The sequence below is a fragment of the Salvelinus fontinalis genome, chromosome 34, assembly GCF_029448725.1.
Source record: "Salvelinus fontinalis isolate EN_2023a chromosome 34, ASM2944872v1, whole genome shotgun sequence".
NCBI classification, from domain to species: Eukaryota; Metazoa; Chordata; class Actinopteri; order Salmoniformes; family Salmonidae; genus Salvelinus; species Salvelinus fontinalis.
In genome coordinates this window covers 35,245,818-35,271,542 of record NC_074698.1, presented here as the reverse complement: position 1 = coordinate 35,271,542, position 25,725 = coordinate 35,245,818, and the positions used below count along the sequence as shown (strand labels likewise).

At 47.0% G+C, this 25,725-nt stretch overlaps 1 protein-coding gene across 12 annotated transcripts in view; it reads left to right on the top strand.

The window, feature by feature from the left end:
* The window catches only part of LOC129833964 (BAH and coiled-coil domain-containing protein 1), a 217,364-nt gene that overhangs the window by 100,492 nt on the left and 91,147 nt on the right, over positions 1-25,725 (top strand). For all 12 annotated transcript variants that reach the window (XM_055898776.1, XM_055898777.1, XM_055898769.1 and 9 more), the window contains one exon: positions 14,266-14,448. In XM_055898776.1, coding sequence (XP_055754751.1) covers positions 14,266-14,448 — 183 coding nt within the window. The remainder of the gene's footprint in view (positions 1-14,265; positions 14,449-25,725) is intronic.

The window sequence follows — 25,725 nt, the reverse complement described above, 5'->3', positions numbered from 1 at the left end:
TCAACCAACCAGTAGCAGGAGATATGGCCCTGTCAACCAACCAGCAGGAGACATGGCCCTATCAACCAACCAATAGGAGACATTGCCCAGTCATCCAACCAGCAGGAGACATGGCCCTGTCAACCAACCAGTAGCAGGAGATATGGCCCTGTCAACCAACCAGCAGGAGACATGGCCCTATCAACCAACCAGCAGGAGAGATGACCCTGTCAACCAACCAGTAGCAGGAGAGATGGCCCTGTCAACCAACCAACAGGAGAGACGACCCTGTCAACCAACCAGTAGCAGGAGAGATGGCCCTGTCAACCAACCAGTAGCAGGAGATATGGCCCTGTCAACCAATCCAGCAGGAGACATGGCCCTGTCAACCAACCAATAGGAGACATTTCCCTGTCAACCAACCAGCAGGAGACATGGCCCTGTCAACCAACCAGCAGGAGATATGGCCCTGTCAACCAACCAGCAGGAGACATGGCCCTGTCAACCAACCAGCAGGAGACATGGCCCTGTCAGCCAACCAGTAGGAGACATGGCCCTGTCAACCAACCAGCAGGAGAGATGGCCCTATCAACCAACCAGCAGGAGAGATGACCCTGTCAACCAACCAGTAGCAGGAGAGATGGCCCTGTCAACCAACCAACAGGAGAGACGACCCTGTCAACCAACCAGTAGCAGGAGAGATGGCCCTGTCAACCAACCAGTAGCAGGAGATATGGCCCTGTCAACCAATCCAGCAGGAGACATGGCCCTGTCAACCAACCAATAGGAGACATTGCCCTGTCAACCAACCAGCAGGAGACATGGCCCTGTCAACCAACCAGCAGGAGACATGGCCCTGTCAACCAACCAGCAGGAGATATGGCCCTGTCAACCAAACCAACCAGCAGGAGACATGGCCCTGTCAACCAACCAGCAGGAGACATGGCTCTGTCAGCCAACCAGTAGGAGACATGGCCCTGTCAACCAACCAGCAGGAGAGATGCCCCTATCAACCAACCAGCAGGAGAGATGACCCTGTCAACCAACCAGTAGCAGGAGAGATGGCCCTGTCAACCAACCAACAGGAGAGATGACCCTGTCAACCAACCAGTAGCAGGAGAGATGGCCCTGTCAACCAACCAGTAGCAGGAGATATGGCCCTGTCAACCAATCCAGCAGGAGACATGGCCCTGTCAACCAACCAGCAGGAGATATGGCCCTGTCAACCAACCAGCAGGAGACGTGACAGTGAGAGGGCGGGTCAATATGTGTAGACTCTGGAGTGGCAGGGTGTACAGTCAGCAGGAGCCAATCAGATCGCCAGGCCAGGGATAATGAGCAGTGCCCTGCTATGATTACTATTAACCTCTGTTCAGGTTTTGACCCAGTCAGCACATTTATATCGTCCACTAGGCATTTATCTCTTGTTGAGTGACATACAGGCTCAGGATCAGTGGTGGTGGTCATGTCTGCTTACTGAGTGTTGAAAGCCTAATAATATGGTCTGACCTGGGACCAGCTAAAGGGACCTCTACAAGCTTTAGCTTCTCCCCCTCTGTCTAAATATCTATGGATTAGGGCTCTCCTCAACTCCTCTTTCTCTCTTCCTGCTGCTTGGCTTGTTATTATCCCTCTCCTTCTCTTCTCCTGGTAGCACCTCCTCCTCTATCCCTCCCTCTCTCAGGACATGTCTGTGGTCCTCTCCTCTCTCAGGACATGTCTGTGGTCCTCCCTCTCTCAGGACATGTCTGTGGTCCTACCTCTCTCAGGACATGTCTGTGGTCCTCTCCTCTCTCAGGACATGTCTGTGGTCCTCTCCTCTCTCAGGACATGTCTGTGGTCCTCTCTCTCTCGGGACATGTCTGTGGTCCTACCTCTCTCAGGACATGTCTGTGGTCCTCTCCTCTCTCAGGACATGTCTGTGGTCCTCTCCTCTCTCAGGACATGTCTGTGGTCCTCCCTCTCTAAGGACATGTCTGTGGTCCTCTCCTCTCTCAGGACATGTCTGTGGTCCTCTCCTCTCTCAGGACATGTCTGTGGTCCTCTCCTCTCTCAGGACATGTCTGTGGTCCTCTCCTCTCTCAGGACATGTCTGTGGTCCTCTCCTCTCTCAGGACATGTCTGTGGTCCTCTCCTCTCTCAGGACATGTCTGTGGTCCTCCCTCTCTCAGGACATGTCTGTGGTCCTCTCCTCTCTCAGGACATGTCCGTGGTCCTCTCCTCTCTCAGGACATGTCTGTGGTCCTCTCCTCTCTCAGGACATGTCTGTGGTCCTCTCCTCTCTCAGGACATGTCTGTGGTCCTCCCTCTCTCAGGACATGTCTGTGGTCCTCTCCTCTCTCAGGACATGTCTGTGGTCCTCTCTCTCTCGGGACATGTCTGTGGTGTTCTCCTCTCAGTGTGGAAGCTGCATGGTATATATCTCTCTCTCTGGGACATGTTAATAATGCAGGAGGATTAGTTGATTAATGTGGGGGCTGGGGGCTTAGTGTGTGTGTGTGTGTTCGTGTGTGTGTGTGTGTGTGGGGGGGGGGGGTCTGGGAGTGTGGAGGCCTTGACAGGAGAGTGGTTGGGAGAACTGGCTGGCTGGCTGGCTGGCTGACATGCTGGGCTCATAATCAGCCCCCACCTTTGGCTCGTGGTGCCGCCAGGGGCTGTCCTCAGAGACGTGGGTGAGAGGAGGGAAAGTGTCGGGAGAGGAGAAGGGGATGGAGGATGGGGGAGGAGGGGTGGTGGTACTGTACAGGGCTGTTCCATTACCCCTCCTCTATCTAAATGTATTAGTGTGGTTTCTAGTATTAGGCTGAGACAGTAGTACATCCCAGACTGGTCTCATAGTTTACAATTACAATTGGCTCATTCATCCCCCTCCTCTCCCCTGTAACTATTCCCCAGGTCGTTGCTGCAAATGAGAACGTGTTCTCAGTCAACTTACCTGGTAAAATAACGGTAAAATAAATAAATAAATAGTTCAGACGTAACATAGTAAATGTGAATCCATGTTACCCAAACCTTCCCCTAACTCTAACACATCATACGAAATGGATGATGGACATCCACAAATGAATACATACGTGTAGTTTTGTTGTAGGACAGTGTTAGAGTACAGGGAGAAAAGGCAGGTCTGGTCTATGTTTTATCTGTACTGTGTGTCAGTAGGTCTGGTCTCTGTTATATCTGTACTGTGTGTCAGTGGGTCTGGTCTCTGTTATATCTGTACTGTGTGTCAGTAGGTCTGGTCTCTGTTATATATGTACTGTGTGTCAGTGGGTCTGGTCTCTGTTATATATGTACTGTGTGTCAGTAGGTCTGGTCTCTGTTATATATGTACTGTGTGTCAGTAGGTCTGGTGTCTGTTATATCTGTACTGTGTGTCAGTAGGTCTGGTGTCTGTTATATCTGTACTGTGTGTCAGTAGGTCTGGTGTCTGTTATATCTGTACTGTGTGTCAGTAGGTCTGGTCTCTGTTATATATGTACTGGGTGTCAGTAGGTCTGGTCTCTGTTATATCTGTACTGTGTGTCAGTAGGTCTGGTCTCTGTTATATATGTACTGTGTGTCAGTAGGTCTGGTCTCTGTTATATCTGTACTGTGTGTCAGTAGGTCTGGTCTCTGTTATATCTGTACTGTGTGTCAGTAGGTCTGGTCTCTGTTATATATGTACTGTGTGTCAGTAGGTCTGGTCTCTGTTATATATGTACTGTGTGTCAGTAGGTCTGGTCTCTGTTATATATGTACTGTGTGTCAGTAGGTCTGGTCTCTGTTATATATGTACTGTGTGTCAGTAGGTCTGGTCTCTGTTATATCTGTACTGTGTGTCAGTAGGTCTGGTCTCTGTTATATATGTACTGTGTGTCAGTAGGTCTGGTCTCTGTTATATATGTACTGTGTGTCAGTAGGTCTGGTCTCTGTTATATCTGTACTGTGTGTCAGTAGGTCTGGTCTCTGTTATATATGTACTGTGTGTCAGTAGGTCTGGTCTCTGTTATATCTGTACTGGGTGTCAGTAGGTCTGGTGTCTGTTATATCTGTACTGTTTGTCAGTAGGTCTGGTCTCTGTTATATCTGTACTGTGTGTCAGTGGGTCTGGTGTCTGTTATATATGTACTGTGTGTCAGTAGGTCTGGTCTCTGTTATATATGTACTGTGTGTCAGTAGGTCTGGTCTCTGTTATATCTGTACTGTGTGTCAGTAGGTCTGGTGTCTGTTATATATGTACTGTGTGTCAGTAGGTCTGGTCTCTGTTATATATGTACTGTGTGTCAGTAGGTCTGGTCTCTGTTATATATGTACTGTGTGTCAGTAGGTCTGGTCTCTGTTATATCTGTACTGTGTGTCAGTAGGTCTGGTCTCTGTTATATCTGTACTGTGTGTCAGTAGGTCTGGTCTCTGTTATATATGTACTGTGTGTCAGTAGGTCTGGTCTCTGTTATATATGTACTGTGTGTCAGTAGGTCTGGTCTCTGTTATATATGTACTGTGTGTCAGTAGGTCTGGTCTCTGTTATATATGTACTGTGTGTCAGTAGGTCTGGTCTCTGTTATATCTGTACTGTGTGTCAGTAGGTCTGGTCTCTGTTATATCTGTACTGGGTGTCAGTAGGTCTGGTCTCTGTTATATATGTACTGTGTGTCAGTAGGTCTGGTCTCTGTTATATCTGTACTGGGTGTCAGTAGGTCTGGTGTCTGTTATATCTGTACTGTTTGTCAGTAGGTCTGGTCTCTGTTATATCTGTACTGTGTGTCAGTGGGTCTGGTGTCTGTTATATATGTACTGTGTGTCAGTAGGTCTGGTCTCTGTTATATATGTACTGTGTGTCAGTAGGTCTGGTCTCTGTTATATCTGTACTGTGTGTCAGTAGGTCTGGTGTCTGTTATATATGTACTGTGTGTCAGTAGGTCTGGTCTCTGTTATATATGTACTGTGTGTCAGTAGGTCTGGTCTCTGTTATATATGTACTGTGTGTCAGTAGGTCTGGTCTCTGTTATATCTGTACTGTGTGTCAGTAGGTCTGGTCTCTGTTATATCTGTACTGTGTGTCAGTGGGTCTGGTCTCTGTTATATATGTACTGTGTGTCAGTAGGTCTGGTCTCTGTTATATATGTACTGTGTGTCAGTAGGTCTGGTCTCTGTTATATATGTACTGTGTGTCAGTAGGTCTGGTCTCTGTTATATATGTACTGTGTGTCAGTAGGTCTGGTCTCTGTTATATCTGTACTGTGTGTCAGTAGGTCTGGTCTCTGTTATATATGTACTGTGTGTCAGTAGGTCTGGTGTCTGTTATATATGTACTGTGTGTCAGTAGGTCTGGCTTTTAACCTTGCTCTGTAACATGATCCCTACCACACAATTACATGCCACACACACACACACACACACACACACACACACACACACACACACACACACACACACACACACACACACACACACACACATACACATACACACATACACATACACACACACACACTGTACTGTCTCTGACATGGTTATCACACACACACTGTACTGTCTCTTGAGTGCTCATCCAAGGAAACCTCATGCATATGCATGGCAACCAGTAAAGAGATGAACAGGGAGAGAGAGAGACAGAGAGAGAGCGATAGTAAGTGAGAGCGAGGGAGAGAGAGAGAGTAAGTGAGAGGGAGGGAGAGAGAGACAGAGAGAGAGAGAGGGAGAGTAAGTGAGAGGGAGGGAGGTAGAGACAGAGAGAGAGAGAGAGTAAGTGAGAGGGAGGGAGGTAGAGACAGAGAGAGAAAGAGTAAGTGAGAGGGAGGGAGAGAGAGACAGAGAGAGAGAGGGAGAGAGACAGAGAGAGAGTAAGTGAGAGGGAGGGAGGTAGAGACAGAGAGAGAGAGAGTAAGTGAGAGGGAGGGAGGTAGAGAGAAACATTGCAGAGGTCCGTTTCTCAAGTGTGCCGGCAGCACCATAATGGGAATACAACTGAAGCAGTGTTAATCAGTGTGTTTTCTCTGGCTTGGCCCTGTAATGTATAATAGTCAACCAGCCCAGTCACACAGGGGTTGCTGAGAATGATCAGTTACTCATCGTTGTCTTGCTAAACCCACAGTCTGCCAAGCCAGGGACAGATTGCTCTGCTGGTGCCATTATTACAGAGCAGAATTAAACCTACCCAAAGCAATGTGTCTTATAGGGGGAGGAGAGAGGAGGAGAGAGAGTGGAGAGGAGGAGAGAGGAGGAGAGATAGGAGGGGGGAGACAGGGAGAGGAGGAGAGAGAGGAGTGAGTGGAGAGGAGGAGAGAGAGTGGAGAGGAGGAGAGAGAGTGGAGAGGAGGAGAGAGAGGAGGGGGGAGACAGGGAGAGGAGGAGAGAGAGGAGTGAGTGGAGAGGAGGAGAGAGAGGAGGGGGGAGACAGGGAGAGGAGGAGAGAGAGGAGTGAGTGGAGAGGAGGAGAGAGGAGGAGAGAGAGGAGGGGGGAGACAGGGAGAGGAGGAGAGAGAGGAGTGAGTGGAGAGGAGGAGAGAGAGTGGAGAGGAGGAGAGAGTGAAGGGGGGAGACAGGGAGAAGAGGAGAGAGATGAGAGGAGGATAAAGGAGAGAGAGGAGAGGAGGAGAGAGTGGAGGGGGGAGACAGGGAGAGGAGGAGAAAGGAGAGAGAGGAGAGGAGGAGAGATAGGAGTGAGTGGAGAGGAGGAGACAGGGAGAGGAGGAGAAAGGAGAGAGAGGAGAGGAGAGAGGAGGAGAGGAGGAGACAGGGAGAGGAGGAGACAGGTAGAGGAGGAGAGGAGGAGAAAGGAGAGAGAGGAGAGAGGAGAGGCTGGGGACATGGTGTAGTAGACTTTATGAGGTGTAGAGGAGAGGAGAAGAGAGGGTCATTTTGAGAAAGCAGTGCGGGGCTGGAGAGACGAAGAGTAAAGCTGAGTGGGTGGGACAATGAAAAAGGAGCCTGAAAGAGAGGGAGTGATAGAGAAATAGAGAGGGGGAGAGAAAGCAGAAGGAGATTGCTATAGAGAAAGAGAGAGAGGGAGAGAGGGACATGGAGCAGAGCAATAAGAGAGATTGGGGTCATGAGACAATGGAGGGAGGGAGAGAAATTGAGAAAGGGACACTGGGGAAAAGAGTGAGAGATAGAGATCGGGAGAGGGAGAGAGCCTGAGAAAGTGTGTACTCAGCTGTGAGATGAGACCTGTCTCCCCATGGGGAGAGAGGGATGGAGAGAGGGATGGAGAGAGGGATGGAGAGAGGGATGGAGAGAGGGGAGGAGAGAGGGATGGAGAGAGGGATGGAGAGAGGGGAGGAGGAATCTAATGTCGGTTGGGCTGCTCTGAGGGGGAGGGGAGCACACACACACACACACACACACACACACACACACACACATACGCATACACACACACACACACACACACACACACACACACACACACACACACACACACACACACACACACACACACACACACACACACACACACACACACACACACACATACGCATACACACATACGCATACACAAACACGCACACACAAACACAAACACACACACACTCCTCAGGGAGCTGATCTGTCAGACATAGCGAGTCTACCACAGAGTGGTGAAGTCTACAGGTCTGCTGATCCCTGGTCCCCATGCTGTGGGACGGACAGATTGCCAATGTCAGGCACCATGACGTCAGCTAGTAGGAAAATGGATAGTGGTGTATTACAGTATTCTCTATCCACTATCAATTTATTTGTGCTTTTTAGTAGCATTGATGGTCGAATGCACATCCCTTATGATGTTGGGCCTTAAAGGTAGCAGTAATGAAGGTAATGGTAATGAAGGTAGTAGTAATGAGGTAGTGGTAATGAAGGTAATGGAAATGAAGGTAGTAGTAATGAGGTAGTGGTAATGAAGGCAGTAGTATGTGGAGTTTAAAACTCTTATTTTACTACATTTAACAATGTCATTATAATTTGCGAAATGTTGTGTATTTCTATAATTCAGACTTGGAAAAAATGCTTGTGCTAGAGATAAGAAGAAAGGCTTTTGAAAAAACCTATCGGCTGCCTTTGATACTGTGAACCATCAGATCCTCCTCTCCACCCTCTCCGAGCTGGGCATCTCCGGCAAGGTCCACGCTTGGATTGCGTCCTACCTGACAGGTCGCTCCTACCAGGTGGCGTGGCGAGAATCTGTCTCCGCACCACGTGCTCTCACCACTGGTGTCCCCCAGGGCTCTGTTCTAGGCCCTCTCCTATTCTCGCTATACACCAAGTCACTTGGCTCTGTCATATCCTCACATGGTCTCTCCTATCATTGCTATGCAGACGACACACAATTAATCTTCTCCTTTCCCCCCTCTGATAACCAGGTGGTGAATCGCATCTCTGCATGTCTGGCAGACATATCAGTGTGGATGACGGATCACCACCTCAAGCTGAACCTCGGCAAGACGGAGCTGCTCTTCCTCCCGGGGAAGGACTGCCCGTTCCATGATCTCGCCATCACGGTTGACAACTCCATTGTGTCCTCCTCCCAGAGTGCTAAGAACCTTGGCGTGATCCTGGACAACACCCTGTCGTTCTCAACTAACATCAAGGCGGTGACCCGTTCCTGTAGGTTCATGCTCTACAACATTCGCAGAGTACGACCCTGCCTCACGCAGGAAGCGGCGCAGGTCCTAATCCAGGCACTTGTCATCTCCCGTCTGGATTACTGCAACTCGCTGTTGGCTGGGCTCCCTGCCTGTGCCATTAAACCCCTACAACTCATCCAGAACGCCGCAGCCCGTCTGGTGTTCAACTTTCCCAAGTTCTCTCACGTCACCCCGCTCCTCCGCTCTCTCCACTGGCTTCCAGTTGAAGCTCGCATCCGCTACAAGACCATGGTGCTTGCCTACGGAGCTGTGAGGGGAACGGCACCTCCGTACCTTCAGGCTCTGATCAGGCCCTACACCCAAACAAGGGAACTGCGTTCATCCACCTCTGGCCTGCTCGCCTCCCTACCTCTGAGGAAGTACAGTTCCCGCTCAGCCCAGTCAAAACTGTTCGCTGCTCTGGCACCCCAATGGTGGAACAAACTCCCTCACGACGCCAGGTCAGCGGAGTCAATCACCACCTTCCGGAGACACCTGAAACCCCACCTCTTTAAGGAATACCTAGGATAGGATAAAGTAATCCTTCTAACCCCCCCCCCCCCCCCCCCCCCTTAAAAGAGTTAGATGCACTATTGTAAAGTGGTTGTTCCACTGGATATCATAAGGTGAATGCACCAATTTGTAAGTCGCTCTGGATAAGAGCGTCTGCTAAATAACTTAAATGTAATGTAAATGTAGTAATGAGGTAGTGGTAATGAGGTAGTGGTAATGAAGGTAGTCGTAATGAGGTAGTGGTAATGAAGGTAGTAGTAATGAGGTAGTGGTATTGAAGGTAGTGGTAATGAGGTAGTGGTATTGAAGGTAGTGGTAATGAAGGCAGTAGTAATGAGGTACTAGTAATGAAGGTAATGGTAATGAAGGTAATGGTAATGAAGGTAGTGTAATGAAGGTAGTGGTAATGAAGGTAGTAGTAATGCTTGTAGTAGTATTGAAGGTAGTGGTAATGAAGGTAATGGTAATGAAGGTAATGGTAATGAGGGTAGTAGTAATGAGGTAGTGGTAATGAAGGTAGTAGTAATGAGGTAGTGGTATTGAAGGTAGTGGTAATGAAGGCAGTAGTAATGAGGTACTAGTAATGAGGTAGTGGTAATGCTTGTAGTGGTAATGAAGGCAGTAGTAATGAGGTAGTGGTAATGAAGGTAGTGGTAATGAAGGTAGTGGTAATGAAGGTAGTGGTAATGAGGTAGTGGTAATGAAGGTAATGGTAATGAAGGTAGTGTAATGAAGGTAATGGTAATGAAGGTAGTGTAATGAAGGTAGTGGTAATGAAGGTAGTAGTATTGAAGGTAGTGGTAATGAAGGTAATGGTAATGAAGGTAGTGTAATGAAGGTAGTGGTAATGATTGTAGTAATATTGAAGGTAGTGGTAATGAAGGTAGTAGTAATGCTTGTAGTAGTATTGAAGGTAGTGGTAATGGTAATGAAGGTAGTGTAATGAAGGTAGTGGTAATGAAGGTAGTAGTAATGCTTGTAGTAGTATTGAAGGTAGTGGTAATGAAGGTAGTGTAATGAAGGTAGTAGTAATGAAGGTAATGGTAATGCTTGTAGTAGTATTGAAGGTAGTGGTAATGAAGGTAGTAGTAATGCTTGTAGTAGTATTGAAGGTAGTGGTAATGAATGTAGTAGTAATGCTTGTAGTAGTATTGAAGGTAGTGGTAATGAAGGTAGTGGTAATGAAGGTAGTGGTAATGAAGGTAGTGGTAATGAAGGTAGTGTAATGAAGGTAATGGTAAGGAAGGTAGTGGTAATGAAGGTAATGGTAATGAAGGTAGTAGTAATGAAGGTAGTGGTAATGAAGGTAGTGTAATGAAGGTAGTGGTAATGAAGGTAGTGTAATGAAGGTAGTAGTAATGAAGGTAGTGGTAATGAAGGTAGTGGTAATGAAGGTAGTGGTAATGAAGGTAGTAGTAATGAAGGTAGTGGTAATGAAGGTAATGGTAATGAAGGTAGTGTAATGAAGGTAGTAGTAATGTAACGGTCGTCTTGTGGTGAATGAGCGGACCAAGGCGCAGCGGGTGATGAGTACATAATGAATTTAATTGAGAAAAGAATAACGATGACGAAGCACACTTTAGAAATTACAAAATAACAAAATGAACTAAACAGACCTGAACATGAGAACTACATAAAACGAAGAACACACGAACAGGAAAAACGAATGAACGAACGAGACAGTACCGTGTGGTGCAACAAAACACAGACACAGCGACAATCACCCACAAACAAACAGTGAGAACAGCCTACCTTAAATATGGTTCTCAATCAGAGGAAACGTCAAACACCTGCCTCTAATTGAGAACCATATCAGGCAACACATTAAACCCAACATAGAAACACAACACATAGAATGCCCACCCCAACTCACGCCCTGACCAACTAAACACATACAAAAACAAGAGAAAACAGGTCAGGAACGTGACATAACCCCCCCCTCAAGGTGCGAACTCCGGGCGCACCACCAAAAGTCTAGGGGAGGGTCTGGGTGGGCATCTGTCCACGGTGGCGGCTCAGGCTCTGGGCGTGGTCCCCACCCCACCATAGTCAATCCCCGCTTTTGTAGCTTCCTCCCAATGACCACCCTCCAAATTAACCCCACTGGATTAAGGGGCAGCACCGGACTAAGGGGCAACACCGGAATGAGGGGCAGCTCCGGACTGAGGGACGGCAGCTCCGGACTGAGGGACGGCAGCTCCAGACTGAGGGACGGCAGCTCCGGACTGAGGGACGGCAGCTCCGGACTGAGGGACGGCAGCTCGGGACTGGCTGACGGATCTGGCTGCTCATGGCTGGCTGACGGCTCTGGCTGCTCATGGCTGGCTGACGGCTCTGGCTGCTCATGGCTGGCTGACGGCTCTCGCTGCTCATGGCTGGCTGACGGCTCTGGCTGCTCATGGCTGGCTGACGGCTCTGGCTGCTCATGGCTGGCTGACGGCTCTGGCTGCTCATGGCTGGCTGACGGCTCTGGCTGCTCATGGCTGGCTGACGGCTCTGGCTGCTCATGGCTGGCTGACGTCTCTGGCTGCTCATGGCTGGCTGGCGGCTCTGGCTGCTCATGGCTGGCTGGCGGCTCTGGCTGCTCATGGCTGGCTGGCGGCTCTGGCTGCTCATGGCTGGCTGAAGGCTCTGGCTGCTCCTGTCTGGCGGAAGGCTCTGGCTGCTCCTGTCTGGCGGAAGGCTCTGGCTGCTCCTGTCGGGCGGACGGCTCTAGCGGCTCCTGTCTGGCGGACGGCTCTAGCGGCTCCTGTTTGGCGGACGGCTCTAGCGGCTCCTGTTTGGCGGACGGCTCTAGCGGCTCCTGTCTGGCGGACGGCTCTGAAGGCTCATGACAGACGGGCGGCTTTGAAGGCTCGGGACAGACGGGCGGCTTTGAAGGCTCGGGACAGACGGGCGGCTTTGAAGGCTCGGGACAGACGGGCGGCTTTAAAGGCTCGGGACAGACGGGCAGCTCTGACGGCTCGGGACAGACGGGCAGCTCTGACGGCTCGGGACAGACGGGCAGCTCTGACGGTGCTTGGCAGACGGGCAGCTCTGGCCGGCTGAGGCGCACTGTATGCCTGGTGCGTGGTGCCGGAACTGGAGGTACCGGGCTAAGGACACGCACCTTCAGGCTAGTGCGGGGAGCAGCAACAGGACGCACAGGACTCTGGAGGCGCACAGGACGCACAGGACTCTGGAGGCGCACAGGAGGCTTGGTGCGTGGTACCGGGACTGGAGGTACTGTGCTGGAGACACGCACCACAGGGCTAGTGCGTGGAGGAGGAACAGGGCTCTGGAGATGCACAGGAGGCTTGGTGCGTGGTGCCGGAACTGGTGGTACCGGGCTGAAGACACGCACCATAGGGCTAGTGCGTGGAGGAGGAACAGGGCTCTGGATACGCACAGGAAGCCTGGTGCGTGGTGTAGGCACTGGTGGTACTGGGCTGGGGCGGGGAGGTGGCGCCGGAAATACCGGACCGTGCAGGCGTACTGGCTCCCTTGAGCACTGAGCCTGCCCAACTTTACCTGGTTGTATTCTCCCCGTAGCCCGACCAGTGCGGGGAGGTGGAATAACCCGCACTGGGCTATGTAGGCGAACCGGGGACACCATGCGTAAGGCTGGTGCCATGTATGCCGGCCCGAGGAGACGCACTGGTGGCCAGATGCGTTGGGCCGGCTTCATGACATCCGGCTCAATACTCAATCTAGCCCTGCCAGTGCGGGGAGGTGGAATAACCCGCACCGGGCTAAGAACACGTACAGGAGACACCGTGCGCTTTACCGCATAACACGGTGTCTGCCCGTACTCTCGCTCTCCACGGTAAGCTCGGGGAGTTGGCGCAGGTCTCCTACCTGACTTCGCCACACTCCCTTGTAGCACACTCCCTTGTAGCCCCCCCCCAAGAAATGTTTGGGCTTGACTCACAGGCTTCCGTGCTAGCCGCGTACCCTCATAACGCCGGTTCCTCTCTCCGGTTGCCTCTGCTCTCCTAATTGCCTCCAGCTGTTCCCATGGGAGGCAATCTTTACCAGCCAGGATCTCCTCCCATGTGTAGCATCCCTTGCCGTCCAAAACGTCCTCCCATGTCCATTCCTCCTTCTTGCGCTGTTGCCGCTGCCCGTTACACCGCTGCTTGATCCTTTGTTGGTGGGTGATTCTGTAACGGTCGTCTTGTGGTGAATGAGCGGACCAAGGCGCAGCGGGTGATGAGTACATAATGAATTTAATTGAGAAAAGAATAACGATGACGAAGCACACTTTAGAAATTACAAAATAACAAAACGAACTAAACAGACCTGAACATGAGAACTACATAAAACGAAGAACGCACGAACAGGAAAAACGAATGAACGAACGAGACAGTACCGTGTGGTGCAACAAAACACAGACACAGCGACAATCACCCACAAACAAACAGTGAGAACAGCCTACCTTAAATATGGTTCTCAATCAGAGGAAACGTCAAACACCTGCCTCTAATTGAGAACCATATCAGGCAACACATTAAACCCAACATAGAAACACAACACATAGAATGCCCACCCTAACTCACGCCCTGACCAACTAAACACATACAAAAACAAGAGAAAACTGGTCAGGAACATGAGAAGTAATGCTTGTAGTAGTATTGAAGGTAGTGGTAATGAAGGTAGTGTAATGAAGGTAGTGGTAATGAAGGTAGTAGTAATGCTTGTAGTAGTATTGAAGGTAGTGGTAATGAAGGTAATGAAGGTAGTGTAATGAAGGTAGTAGTAATGAACACTGAACTGCTCTAACACAGACCTTTATGAAGTTGGTTTGCAACGTTTGGATCCCTGAAAGGATCTCGCCAGGTTATATGTGCTTTGCCATCAGTAATAAACGATACTGTCCACACTATTCAGTGATGTTCAGGTACAGCATACAGCTAGTGTAGTCATGAAACATACATAGATACCCACACTCCGTTGAATCAATGCTCCCATTGTTTATGAAGTGAAAATCTTCGCCCACAAGGTCTTTGCCAGCATGTTTCCCCCCATGTTTTATGCTTTGCCATAACCGAAGTCTCACATTGCCTCACATTTAAGGGCTGTTCAATCGCCTATTCATTGGAATATCAGAATTAATGTGAGAAAACGTGCCCGGAAATGAAGGTACTTCTAGCCATAACCTCTTCTCTCCCTCTCCTTTCTCTCATTGTGTTCATTCTCTGTGTGGCTATAGGTAGTGGTCTGATGGGGAACTCCTCTGCCTCCTTCATGGGTACGTTCCTGGCCAGCAGTCTGGGCTCGTCCTCCCACCCCTCTCACCCCTCCCGGCCACCCTCCTCACCCTCTTCACCCGGATCCTTCCGTGGTGGGCCCCACTCCAGCGCCTCTCAGATCTGGTTCCCTCACTCACACGAAGGTAAGAGAGAAACCCCACAGGAAAAACAATGGAATGAGTGACGCCTGACCACCAATTTAGCATGATGTCATCTGGTATATTTAGCTAGCAGTCTTCTCAACGTGACGGAGGCCTTTAAGGATCAACAGACACATAACATATCCTCATGATACGCACATCCAGGGGTTTTAGGTGGTTTCATTTTTAGATCGATGACTATTTTCAGTTAAATGTGAAGATGAGTCAGCACTCTGCACTCTATGCTGCCATCATTATTAATGGACTTGTAAGAGAATCCTCTACTTGTCCTTGTCTCCCAGTCTATGAAGCCTCACGGCTCTATCTTGGGCCGGCGTTAAGGCAGCGCTGGTGTCAAACTCACGTTCGGTTGCAGTTTCCACCTGTTAAAGCCAGAGCTCTGCTATTTTCAAACTGTTGTGCAAAGGTTGGTAATTGACCTGTCTTTTATCAGCTCTTTGTGCTCGGGTGGGAGGGGTGGAAATATTGTAGGTGTGTCCTTAAAAAGGTGATCCAAAGGGCTCATTTCAGGCAGCTCTCTTTTTGGGCCTTATCAATAATGAATGTAATCTTGCTTGTTGACAACGTTTGTCATGTCCCTGCTCAGCCATAATGTAATGTCCAGGAGGAGCCCCTACAAAAGACTGGAAATACACAACTTGAAGCAACCACATATTTAGCCATGGAGCACATTCTGATTGGCCAGTGAGGGGCCAAGCCTCGACACACCTACAACTTATTTATCAAAACCCATCCCTTTGGCGCCAACGCCAGCACTGCGCCCATCATTCTTGGTTGTGAAAACAGCAACAATATTTGTGACACTCCCCTGAACCTAGAGCGCTCCCGCTAAGCCCTTACAGTTCCCACTGTGTTGGGTTTGTTCAGATAAAGCCCTCAATGTCAACGTCTCCTGTGTTCATCAGGCACCAAATGGAATGAAACATTCAGAAACTGGAGTGGAACAGGGAGGTATTACCTAACCTGAGCTAATCCAATAAGAAACGCCCATTTTCATGTTCTGTTGCAAACCACTTTCAAACGTTTTCCATTGTGTGCCCTAATGAACACAACTAGGTCCTGGTTCTCAGCAGTACGCTATGGAACGCCGTTTGAGTCTTTACGTGTCAAAAAAGATACGCGTCAAATAAGTTCAGTTCTATTATAGAATGTTGTGTGTGATGAATTTGCACATGCAAGCCAAGCGCCACCACTACTATCAGTAGCATTGTCAAAGCTGTAGAAAAATGTCTGCAAACAAGCAAACACCGGCCACGAACGATGTGTTTACAATACCACCTTGGTAATAAGGCATTATTTGTTCGACCGCAACTTCTTTGGTATTTAGCTTCCACCAGTACAACTTCTTTGGTATTTAGCTTCCACCAGTACAACTTGTCGTTTTTCTGTGTTTGTGGGGAAGAACATTGTTTGCATCAAATCCATCAGCTAGCTAACTTTTTTACGACAAGCCCTGTCCAGAGCTCGAGGAAGGGCAGGTGCGCGAGACGACTTTACCAGCATCATAGCGATACGTATCGATGAATCGTTGTGACATATGGAATACGAGTGGTAGTGAAATCAATGTGTAATAACTACGTAAACAATTAATGAACGCGTTAAATTATTATGTGACGTGCAGTCATATTCAAGGCCTGATTGGTCAACAAGCTTATTTGACACGTCAAATAGTGTTATTTGACGTGTATCTTTCTTGACACGTAAAGACTCAAACGGCGTTCCATAGTACGGAGCTGGAGCTTAACAGCGTGTAATCTTACTCTGACAGCATGTATTCTCAGCCTGTGTTGAGTTTCCAGTGGAGGACAGGCGTCTTGTAATCCTTAAGAAATGAGCCCGGCTCCCACCCTTTTATCTGGGCTCTGAAATAGGCCCCTCCCCTGGAGCATGTTTGGGATGAAGCACCATGCAGTGTTTTTTAGGATGGAGTGACGGGTCAATAGTTCAGCCAAAAAATGTTGCGCTATTCAAATTCACGTCAGAAAGAATGTCCCTCAGCCCACTGAACAACACACACGCCAGTAAAGAGGTTGCCCAGACTGCAGGGCTGTTCAGCTGTTGTGTCTTTGGAGGTTTGTGGTGGTTCCCACCCTACCCAGGCTCTGACTGCCTCACCCGACCCGCCTAAACACAGCAGACTCAGGGTATGCCAAGCCCCAGGCATAGCCTCCTTGTTTAAAGGGATAGTTAAAGCAAAATACAACATTAGTTAGATGGTTCCTGGTGTACAGACTACTTTCAGAGTAAGATACCATCTAACTAATGTTGTTATTAAGGTGAACAACCCCTTTAAGAAGGAACTATCTAACTACCCACTGGGCACAGACATCAGTTCAATGTCTATTCCACGTTGGTTCAACGTACTAACATTAAAAGGACATGGAAACAACGTTGATTCAACCAGTGTGCCAAGTGGGTAATGTTGTCATTAAGGTGAACTACCCCTTTAACAAGAAACATTCTAACAAATGTTGTCATTAAGGTGAACAACCCCTTTAAGAAGGAACATTCTAACTAATGTTGTCATTAAGGTGAACAACCCCTTTAAGAAGGAACATTCTAACTAATGTTGTCATTAAGGTGAACAACCCCTTTAAGAAGGAACATTCTAACTAATGTTGTCATTAAGGTGAACAACCCCTTTAAGAAGGAACATTCTAACTAATGTTGTCATTAAGGTGAACAACCCCTTTAAGAAGGAACATTCTAACTAATGTTGTCATTAAGGTGAACAACCCCTTTAAGAAGGAACATTCTAACTAATGTTGTCATTAAGGTGAACAACCCCTTTAAGAAGGAACATTCTAACTAATGTTGTCATTAAGGTGAACAACCCCTTTAAGAAGGAACATTCTAACTAATGTTGTCATTAAGGTGAACAACCCCTTTAAGAAGGAACATTCTAACTAATGTTGTCATTAAGGTGAACTACCCCTTTAAGAAGGAACATTCTAACTAATGTTGTCATTAAGGTGAACTACCCCTTTAAGAAGGAACATTCTAACTAATGTTGTCATTAAGGTGAACTACCCCTTTAAGAAGGAACATTCGAACTAATGTTGTCATTAAGGTGAACAACCCCTTTAAGAAGGAACATTCTAACTAATGTTGTCATTTAGGTGAACAACCCCTTTAAGAAGGAACATTCGAACTAATGTTGTCATTAAGGTGAACAACCCCTTTAAGAAGGAACATTCTAACTAATGTTGTCATTAAGGTGAACAACCCCTTTAAGAAGGAACATTCTAACTAATGTTGTCATTAAGGTGAACAACCCCTTTAAGAAGGAACATTCTAACTAATGTTGTCATTAAGGTGAACAACCCCTTTAAGAAGGAACATTCGAACTAATGTTGTCATTAAGGTGAACAACCCCTTTAAGAAGGAACATTCGAACTAATGTTGTCATTAAGGTGAACTACCCCTTTAAGAAGGAACATTCTAACTAATGTTGTCATTAAGGTGAACAACCCCTTTAAGAAGGAACATTCTAACTAATGTTGTCATTAAGGTGAACTACCCCTTTAACAAGGAACATTCTAACTAATGTTGTCATTAAGGTGAACTACCCCTTTAAGAAGGAACATTCAAACTAATGTTGTCATTAAGGTGAACAACCCCTTTAAGAAGGAACATTCTAACTAATGTTGTCATTAAGGTGAACTACCCCTTTAAGAAGGAACATTCTAACTAATGTTGTCATTAAGGCGAACTACCCCTTTAAGAAGGAACATTCTAACTAATGTTATCATTAAGGTGAACTACCCCTTTAACAAGGAACATTCTAACTAATGTTGTCATTAAGGTGAACTACCCCTTTAAGAAGGAACATTCGAACTAATGTTGTCATTAAGGTGAACAACCCCTTTAAGAAGGAACATTCTAACTAATGTTGTCATTAAGGTGAACTACCCCTTTAAGAAGGAACATTCTAACTAATGTTGTCATTAAGGTGAACTACCCCTTTAAGAAGGAACATTCTAACTAATGTTGTCATTAAGGCGAACTACCCCTTTAAGAAGGAACATTCTAACTAATGTTGTCATTAAGGCGAACTACCCCTTTAAGAAGGAACATTCTAACTAATGTTGTCATTAAGGCGAACTACCCCTTTAAGAAGGAACATTCTAACTAATGTTGTCATTAAGGCGAACTACCCCTTTAAGACTAGGCCAGCTGTTGTGTCTAGGCCAGGGCAAGCCAGCGGGGAATGTGCTGCAGGATCTACATTGTGTTTGTGGTCACTGATAATCACTGCTCTGGTCGTATGATGTGTAGCTGGGGCTGATGTTGTTTGATGCAGCTGTGATTCTGTTTGTTGTTAATGGACACTCTGTTTGGGGATGGGCGGCCCTTAGATGTTGCGGCCACAGAGAGTCATGCACTTATTCACTTCCCGCCATGGATTTATGGGATTTAAAGGGGCAATCAGCAGGTGCTACATCCATTTTATGACTTATAAATTAATGATTTATACCCATTGATTCTTTAAGAATATATATTATAAATGCATCATGAGCTCAGTTTAACTGTTGTACCCCATCAGAAACCCAAACTATAAGCTTGTTTTACTCTAATGTTTGTAAACAAAGAAAATGTAAACAAACCCTGTATAGCCTCAAAACATGGTTAAACTATACGTTTGATATAACTGAAGGTCAATCCTTGCATCCGTAGCTCTGTCTATGAATTTGAGAGTGGTTAAATGTCTCTAGCCATATCTCTCAGCTTTTTACCACCCCATGGGCGGGGAGTACTCTTTGTTGTTGATTCTACTGCTGATTGCTGCTTTAGGGATTGGTGTAAGAAACATGGTGGAAATCCACTCTAGCTCATGCTTAGACTAATCCATGTTTAAGGTATTCACATGGGAGGCAGGCAACATGGTGTTAGTGGATGGAGTTACAGCCATCTCTCTGAAACAACATGGTGTTAGTGGATGGAGTTACAGCCATCTCTCTGATACACCATGGTGTTAGTGGATGGAGTTACAGCCATCTCTCTGAAACAACATGGTGTTAGTGGATGGAGTTACAGCCATCTCTCTGAAACAACATGGTGTTAGTGGATGGAGTTACAGCCATCTCTCTGAAACAACATGGTGTTAGTGGATGGAGTTACAGCCATCTCTCTGAAACAACATGGTGTTAGTGGATGGAGTTACAGCCATCTCTCTGAAACAACATGGTGTTAGTGGATGGAGTTACAGCCATCTCTCTGAAACAACATGGTGTTAGTGGATGGAGTTACAGCCATCTCTCTGAAACAACATGGTGTTAGTGGATGGAGTTACAGCCATCTCTCTGAAACAACATGGTGTTAGTGGATGGAGTTACAGCCATCTCTCTGAAACACCATGGTGTTAGTGGATGGAGTTACAGCCATCTCTCTGAAACAACATGGTGTTAGTGGATGGAGTTACAGCCATCTCTCTGAAACAACATGGTGTTTGTGGATGGAGTTACAGCCATCTCTCTGAAACACCATGGTGTCAGTGGATTGAGTTACAGCCATCTCTCTGAAACAACATGGTGTTAGTGGATGGAGTTACAGCCATCTCTCTGAAACAACATGGTGTTAGTGGATGGAGTTACAGCCATCTCTCTGAAACAACATGGTGTCAGTGGATTGAGTTACAGCCATCTCTCTGAAACAACATGGTGTTAGTGGATGGAGTTACAGCCATCTCTCTGAAACAACATGGTGTTTGTGGATGGAGTTACAGCCATCTCTCTGAAACACCATGGTGTTAGTGGATGGAGTTACAGCCATCTCTCTGAAACAACATGGTGTTAGTGGATGGAGTTACAGCCATCTCTCTGAAACAACATGGTGTTAGTGGATGGAGTTACAGCCATCTCTCTGAAACAACATGGTGTTAGTGGATGGAGTTACAGCCATCTCTCTGAAACAACATGGTGTTAGTGGATGGAGTTACAGCCATCTCTCTGAAACAACATGGTGTCAGTGGATTGAGTTACAGCCATCTCTCTGAAACAACATGGTGTTAGTGGATGGAGTTACAGCCATCTCTCTGAAACAACATGGTGTTTGTGGATGGAGTTACAGCCATCTCTCTGAAACACCATGGTGTTAGTGGATGGAGTTACAGCCATCTCTCTGAAACAACATGGTGTTAGTGGATGGAGTTACAGCCATCTCTCTGAAACAACATGGTGTTAGTGGATGGAGTTACAGCCATCTCTCTGAAACAACATGGTGTCAGTGGATTGAGTTACAGCCATCTCTCTGAAACAACATGGAGGTACAGATGACAGAGAGATGAGCAGTTACAGCCATCTCTCTGAAACAACATGGAGGTACAGATGACAGAGAGATGAGCAGTTACAGCCATCTCTCTGAAACAACATGGAGGTACAGATGACAGGGAGATGAGCAGTTACAGGTCATAGTGAATCTTATAGTTCCTTCCACCCACAAAACACAAGTTAACATATCAAATCAAATCAAATCAAATGTATTTATATAGCTCTTCTTACATCACCTGATATCTCAAAGTGCTGTACTGAAACCCAGCCTAAAACCCCAAACAGCAAGCAATGCAGGTGTAGAAGCACAGTGGCTAGGAAAAACTCCCTAGAAAGGCCAAAACCTAGGAAGAATTCTAGAGAGGAACCAGGCTATGAGGGGTGGCCAGTCCTCTTCTGGCTGTACCGGGTGGAGATTATAACAGAACATGGCCAAGATGTTCAAATGTTCATAAATGACCAGCATGGTCAAATAATAATAATCACAGTAGTTGTCGAGGGTGCAGCAAGTCAGCACCTCAGGAGTAAATGTCAGTTGGCTTTTCATAGTCGATCATTAAGAGTATCTCTACCGCTCCTGCTGTCTCTAGAGAGTTGAAAACAGCAGGTCTGGGACAGGGAGCACGTCCGGTGAACAGGTCAGGGTTCCATAGCCACAGGCAGAACAGTTGAAACTGGAGCAGCAGCACGGCCAGGTGGACTGGGGACAGCAAGGAGTCATCATGCCAGGTAGTCCTGAGGCATGGTCCTAGGGCTCAGGTCCTCCGAGAGAGAGAAAGAAAGAGAGAATTAGAGAGAGCATACTTAAATTCACACAGGACACCGGATAAGACAGGAGAAGTACTCCAGATATAACAAACTGACTCTAGCCCCCCGACACATAAACTACTGCAGCATAAATACTGGAGGCTGAGACAGGAGGGGTCAGGAGACACTGTGGCCCCATCCAATGATACCCCCGGACAGGGCCAAACAGGAAGGATATAACCCCACCCACTTTTCCAAAGCACAGCCCCCACACCACTAGAGGGATATCTTCAACCACCAACTTACCATCCTGAGACAAGGCCGAGTATAGCCCACAAAGATCTCCGCCACGGCACAACCCAAGGGGGGGCGCCAACCCAGACAGGAAGACCACGTCAGTGACTCAACCCACTCAAGTGACGCACCCCTCCTAGGGACGGCATGAAAGAGCACCAGTAAGCCAGTGACTCAGCCTCAGTAATAGGGTTAGAGGCAGATAATCCCAGTGGAGCGAGGGGAACCGGCCAGGCAGAGACAGCAAGGGCGGTTCGTTGCTCCAGAGCCTATCCGTTCACCATCACACTCCTGGGCCAGACGACACTCAATCATATGACCCACTGAAGAGATGAGTCTTCAGTAAAGACTTAAAGGTTGAGACCGAGTCTGCGTCCCTCACATGGGTAGGCAGACCATTACATAAAAATGGAGCTCTATAGGAGAAATCCCTGCCTCCAGCTGTTTGCTTAGAAATTCTAGGGACAATTAGGAGGCCTGCGTCTTGTGACCGTAGCGTACGTGTAGGTATGTACGGCAGGACCAATTCGGAAAGATAGGTAGGAGCAAGCCCATGTAATGCTTTGTAGGTTAGCAGTAAAACCTTGAAATCAGCCCTTGCCTTAACAGGAAGCCAGTGTAGGGAGGCTAGCACTGGAGTAATATGTTAACGTATGTTTCGTTTTCACCTTTTAGCAACGGGTATCGAAGCCACGGGGAGATTTCTGTGCTGGAAAACAGAATAATATTAATAAGTCGGACGATGATAATGCCAAGCCTAATAAAAGCAATGGAGGTGGTAATGATTAGGATTATTACTCAGTTTGCAGTGGAAGCCATTACCCAGACTGCAGTTTAATTGTACATAATGCATTAAGATCCTGATTGAATCCAGACTGTTCATCAACCACATTCAGCTGCTCTGTCTTCAACATAATTGCATGTTGTCTTTTTACTGTTTTGCATTAAAAGCAACTCATCAAAATGATGAGCGGGAACAATTACCCAGGCTCCTCGCCTTCTCTCTACGGGTGTCGGCCTGTCGGCTGTATCCCACCAGCAGCAGCACAGAGCATACTGTGTGTGTGTGTGTGTGTGTGTGTGTGTGTGTGTGTGTGTGTGTGTGTGTGTGTGTGTGTGTGTGTGTGTGTGTGTGTGTGTGTGTGTGTGTGTGTGTGTTCGTGCATGAGATTGTGTGTGTATGTGTGAGCTGGTATTTGTTCTAAGATTCTCTTGTCTCTCAAGCTACATTTCTTTGGCGCACGGTCTCTTTGTCTCTCATGTTGCTGTGATTCTGACACATTTTCATATGGAGCTGGTCTGTTGTTCATTTCATGGGAACCATATGGAGATGGTCTGGAGAGGAGGGCTGTTCGTTGGCACACAGTGAGAGGGAGAGGTGGAATAGGGGAGGAGCTGTTGTTGGGATCTGGGTGTAAAGATATATATATATATATATATATATATATATATATATATATATATATATATAAAAATATACACTATATATACAAAAGTATGTCTACTTTTGTGGATTTGGCTATTTCAGCCACACCTGTTGCTGACAGGTGTATAAACTTGAGCACACAGCCATGCAATCTTCATAGACAAACTTTGGCAACAGAAGGGCCTTACTGAAGAGCTCTGTAACTCTCAACGTGGCACTGTCATAGGATGCCATCTTTCCAAAAAGTCAGTTCATCAAATTTTTGCCCTGCTAGAGCTGCCCCGGTGAACTGTATGTGCTGTTATTGTGAAGTGGAAGCGTCTAGGAGCAACAACGGCTCAATCGAGAAGTGGTAAGCCACATAAGCTCACAGAACAAGACCGCCGAGTACTGAAACACGTAGCGCGTAAAAATCGTCTGTCCTCGGTTGCAACACTCACTACCGAGTTCAAAGCCGCCTCTGGAAGCAACATCAGCACAATAACTGTTGTTGGGAGCTTCATGAAATGGGTTTCCATGGCCGAGCAGCCGCACACAAGCCTAAGATCATCATGCGCAATGCCAAGCGTCGGATGGAGTGGTGTAAAGCTCGCCGCCATTGGACTCTGGAGCAGTGGAAACGTGTTCTCTGGAGTGATGATTCACGCTTTACCATCTGGCAGTCCGACGGATGAATCTGGGTTTGGTGGATGCCAGGAGAACACTACCTGCCCCAATGCATTGTGCCAACTGTAAAGTTGAATAATGGTCTGCGGCTGTTATTCAAGACCCCTTGACCTTTTCCACATTTAATTACGTTACAGCCTTATTCTGAAATTGATTAAATGAATGTTTTTCATCATCAATCGATACACAATACCCCATAATGACAAAGCAAAAATAGGCATTTAGAATTTTTTGCAAATGTATTAAAAATAAAAGCAGAAATACCTTCATTAACATACGTATTCAGACCTTTGCTAGAAGACCTGTTTTCATTGATCATCCTTGACATGTTTCTACAACTTGATTGGAGTCCACCTGTGGTAAATTCAATTGATTGGTCATGATTTGGAAATGCATACACCTGTCTATATAAGGTCCCACTGTTAACAGTGCATTTCAAAGCAAAAACCAAGCCATAAGGTCGAAGGAATTGTCCGTAGAGCTCCGAGACAGGATTCTGTCGAGGCACAGATCTGGGGAAGGGTACCAAAAAAAATCTGCAGCATTGAAGGTCCCCTAGAACACAGTGCCCTCCATCATTCTTAAATGTCCGGCCACACTGAGCAATTGGGGGAGAAGGGCCTTGGTCAGGTAGGTAACCAAGAACACAATGGTCACTCTGACAGAGTTCCAGAGTTCCTCTGTGGAGATGGGAGAACCTTCCAGAAGGACATCCCTCTACAACACCCCACCAATCAGGCCTTTGTGGTAGAGTGGCCAGACGGAAGCCACTCCTCAGTAATAGGCACATGACAGACCACTTGGAGTTTTCCAAAAGGCACTTAAGGACTCTCAGACCATGGTAAACAAGATTCTCTGTTCTGATGAAACCAAGATTGAACTCTTTGGCCTGAATGTCAAGCATCATGGCTGGAGAAAACCTGGCACCATCTCTACGGTGAAGCATGGTAGTGGCAGCATCATGCTGTGGGGATGTTTTTCAGCGGCAGGGACTGGGAGACTAGTCAGGATCGAGGGAAAGATGAATGGAGAAAAGTACAGAGAGATCCTTGATAAAAACCTGCTCCAGAGCGCTCAGTACCTCAGACTGGGGCAAAGGTTCACCTTCCAACAGGACAATGACACTAAACACACAGCCAAGATAAGTCTCTGAATGTCCTTGAATGGCCCAGCCAGACCCCGGGACTTAAACCCGAAATAACATTTCTGGAGAAACCTGAAAATAGCTGTGCAGCGATGCTCCTCATCCAACCTGACAGAGCTTGAGAGGATCTACATGGGAGAATGGGAGAAACTCCCCAAATACAGGTGTGCCAAGATTGTAGCGACATACCCAAGAAGACTGTAGGCTGTAATCGCTGCCAAAGGTGCTTCAACAAAGTACTGAGTAAAGGGTCTGAATACTTATGTAAATGTAATATTTTACAGTTTTATACTTTTTTTTATATTTGCAAAAATTCTACAGACCTGTATTTGCTTTATCATTATGGAGTATTGTGTGTAGATGGATGAGGGGGGGGAAACTATTTAATACATTTTAGAATAAGGCTGTAACGTAACAAAATGTGGAAAACGTCAAGAGGTCAGAATACTTTCTGAATGCACTGTATATACACTACCGTTCAAAAGTTTGGGGTTGCTTAAAAATGTCCTTGTTTTTGAAAGAAAAGCTATTTTTTTGTGCATTAAAATAACATCAAATTGATCAGAAATAGAGTGTAGACATTGTTAATGTTGTAAATGACTATTGTAGCTGGAAATGGCAGATTTTTTTTTCTCAAGCTAGAAACTCTAATGTACTTGTCCTCTTGCTCAGTTGTGCACCGGGGCCTCCCACTCCTCTTTCTATTCTGGTTA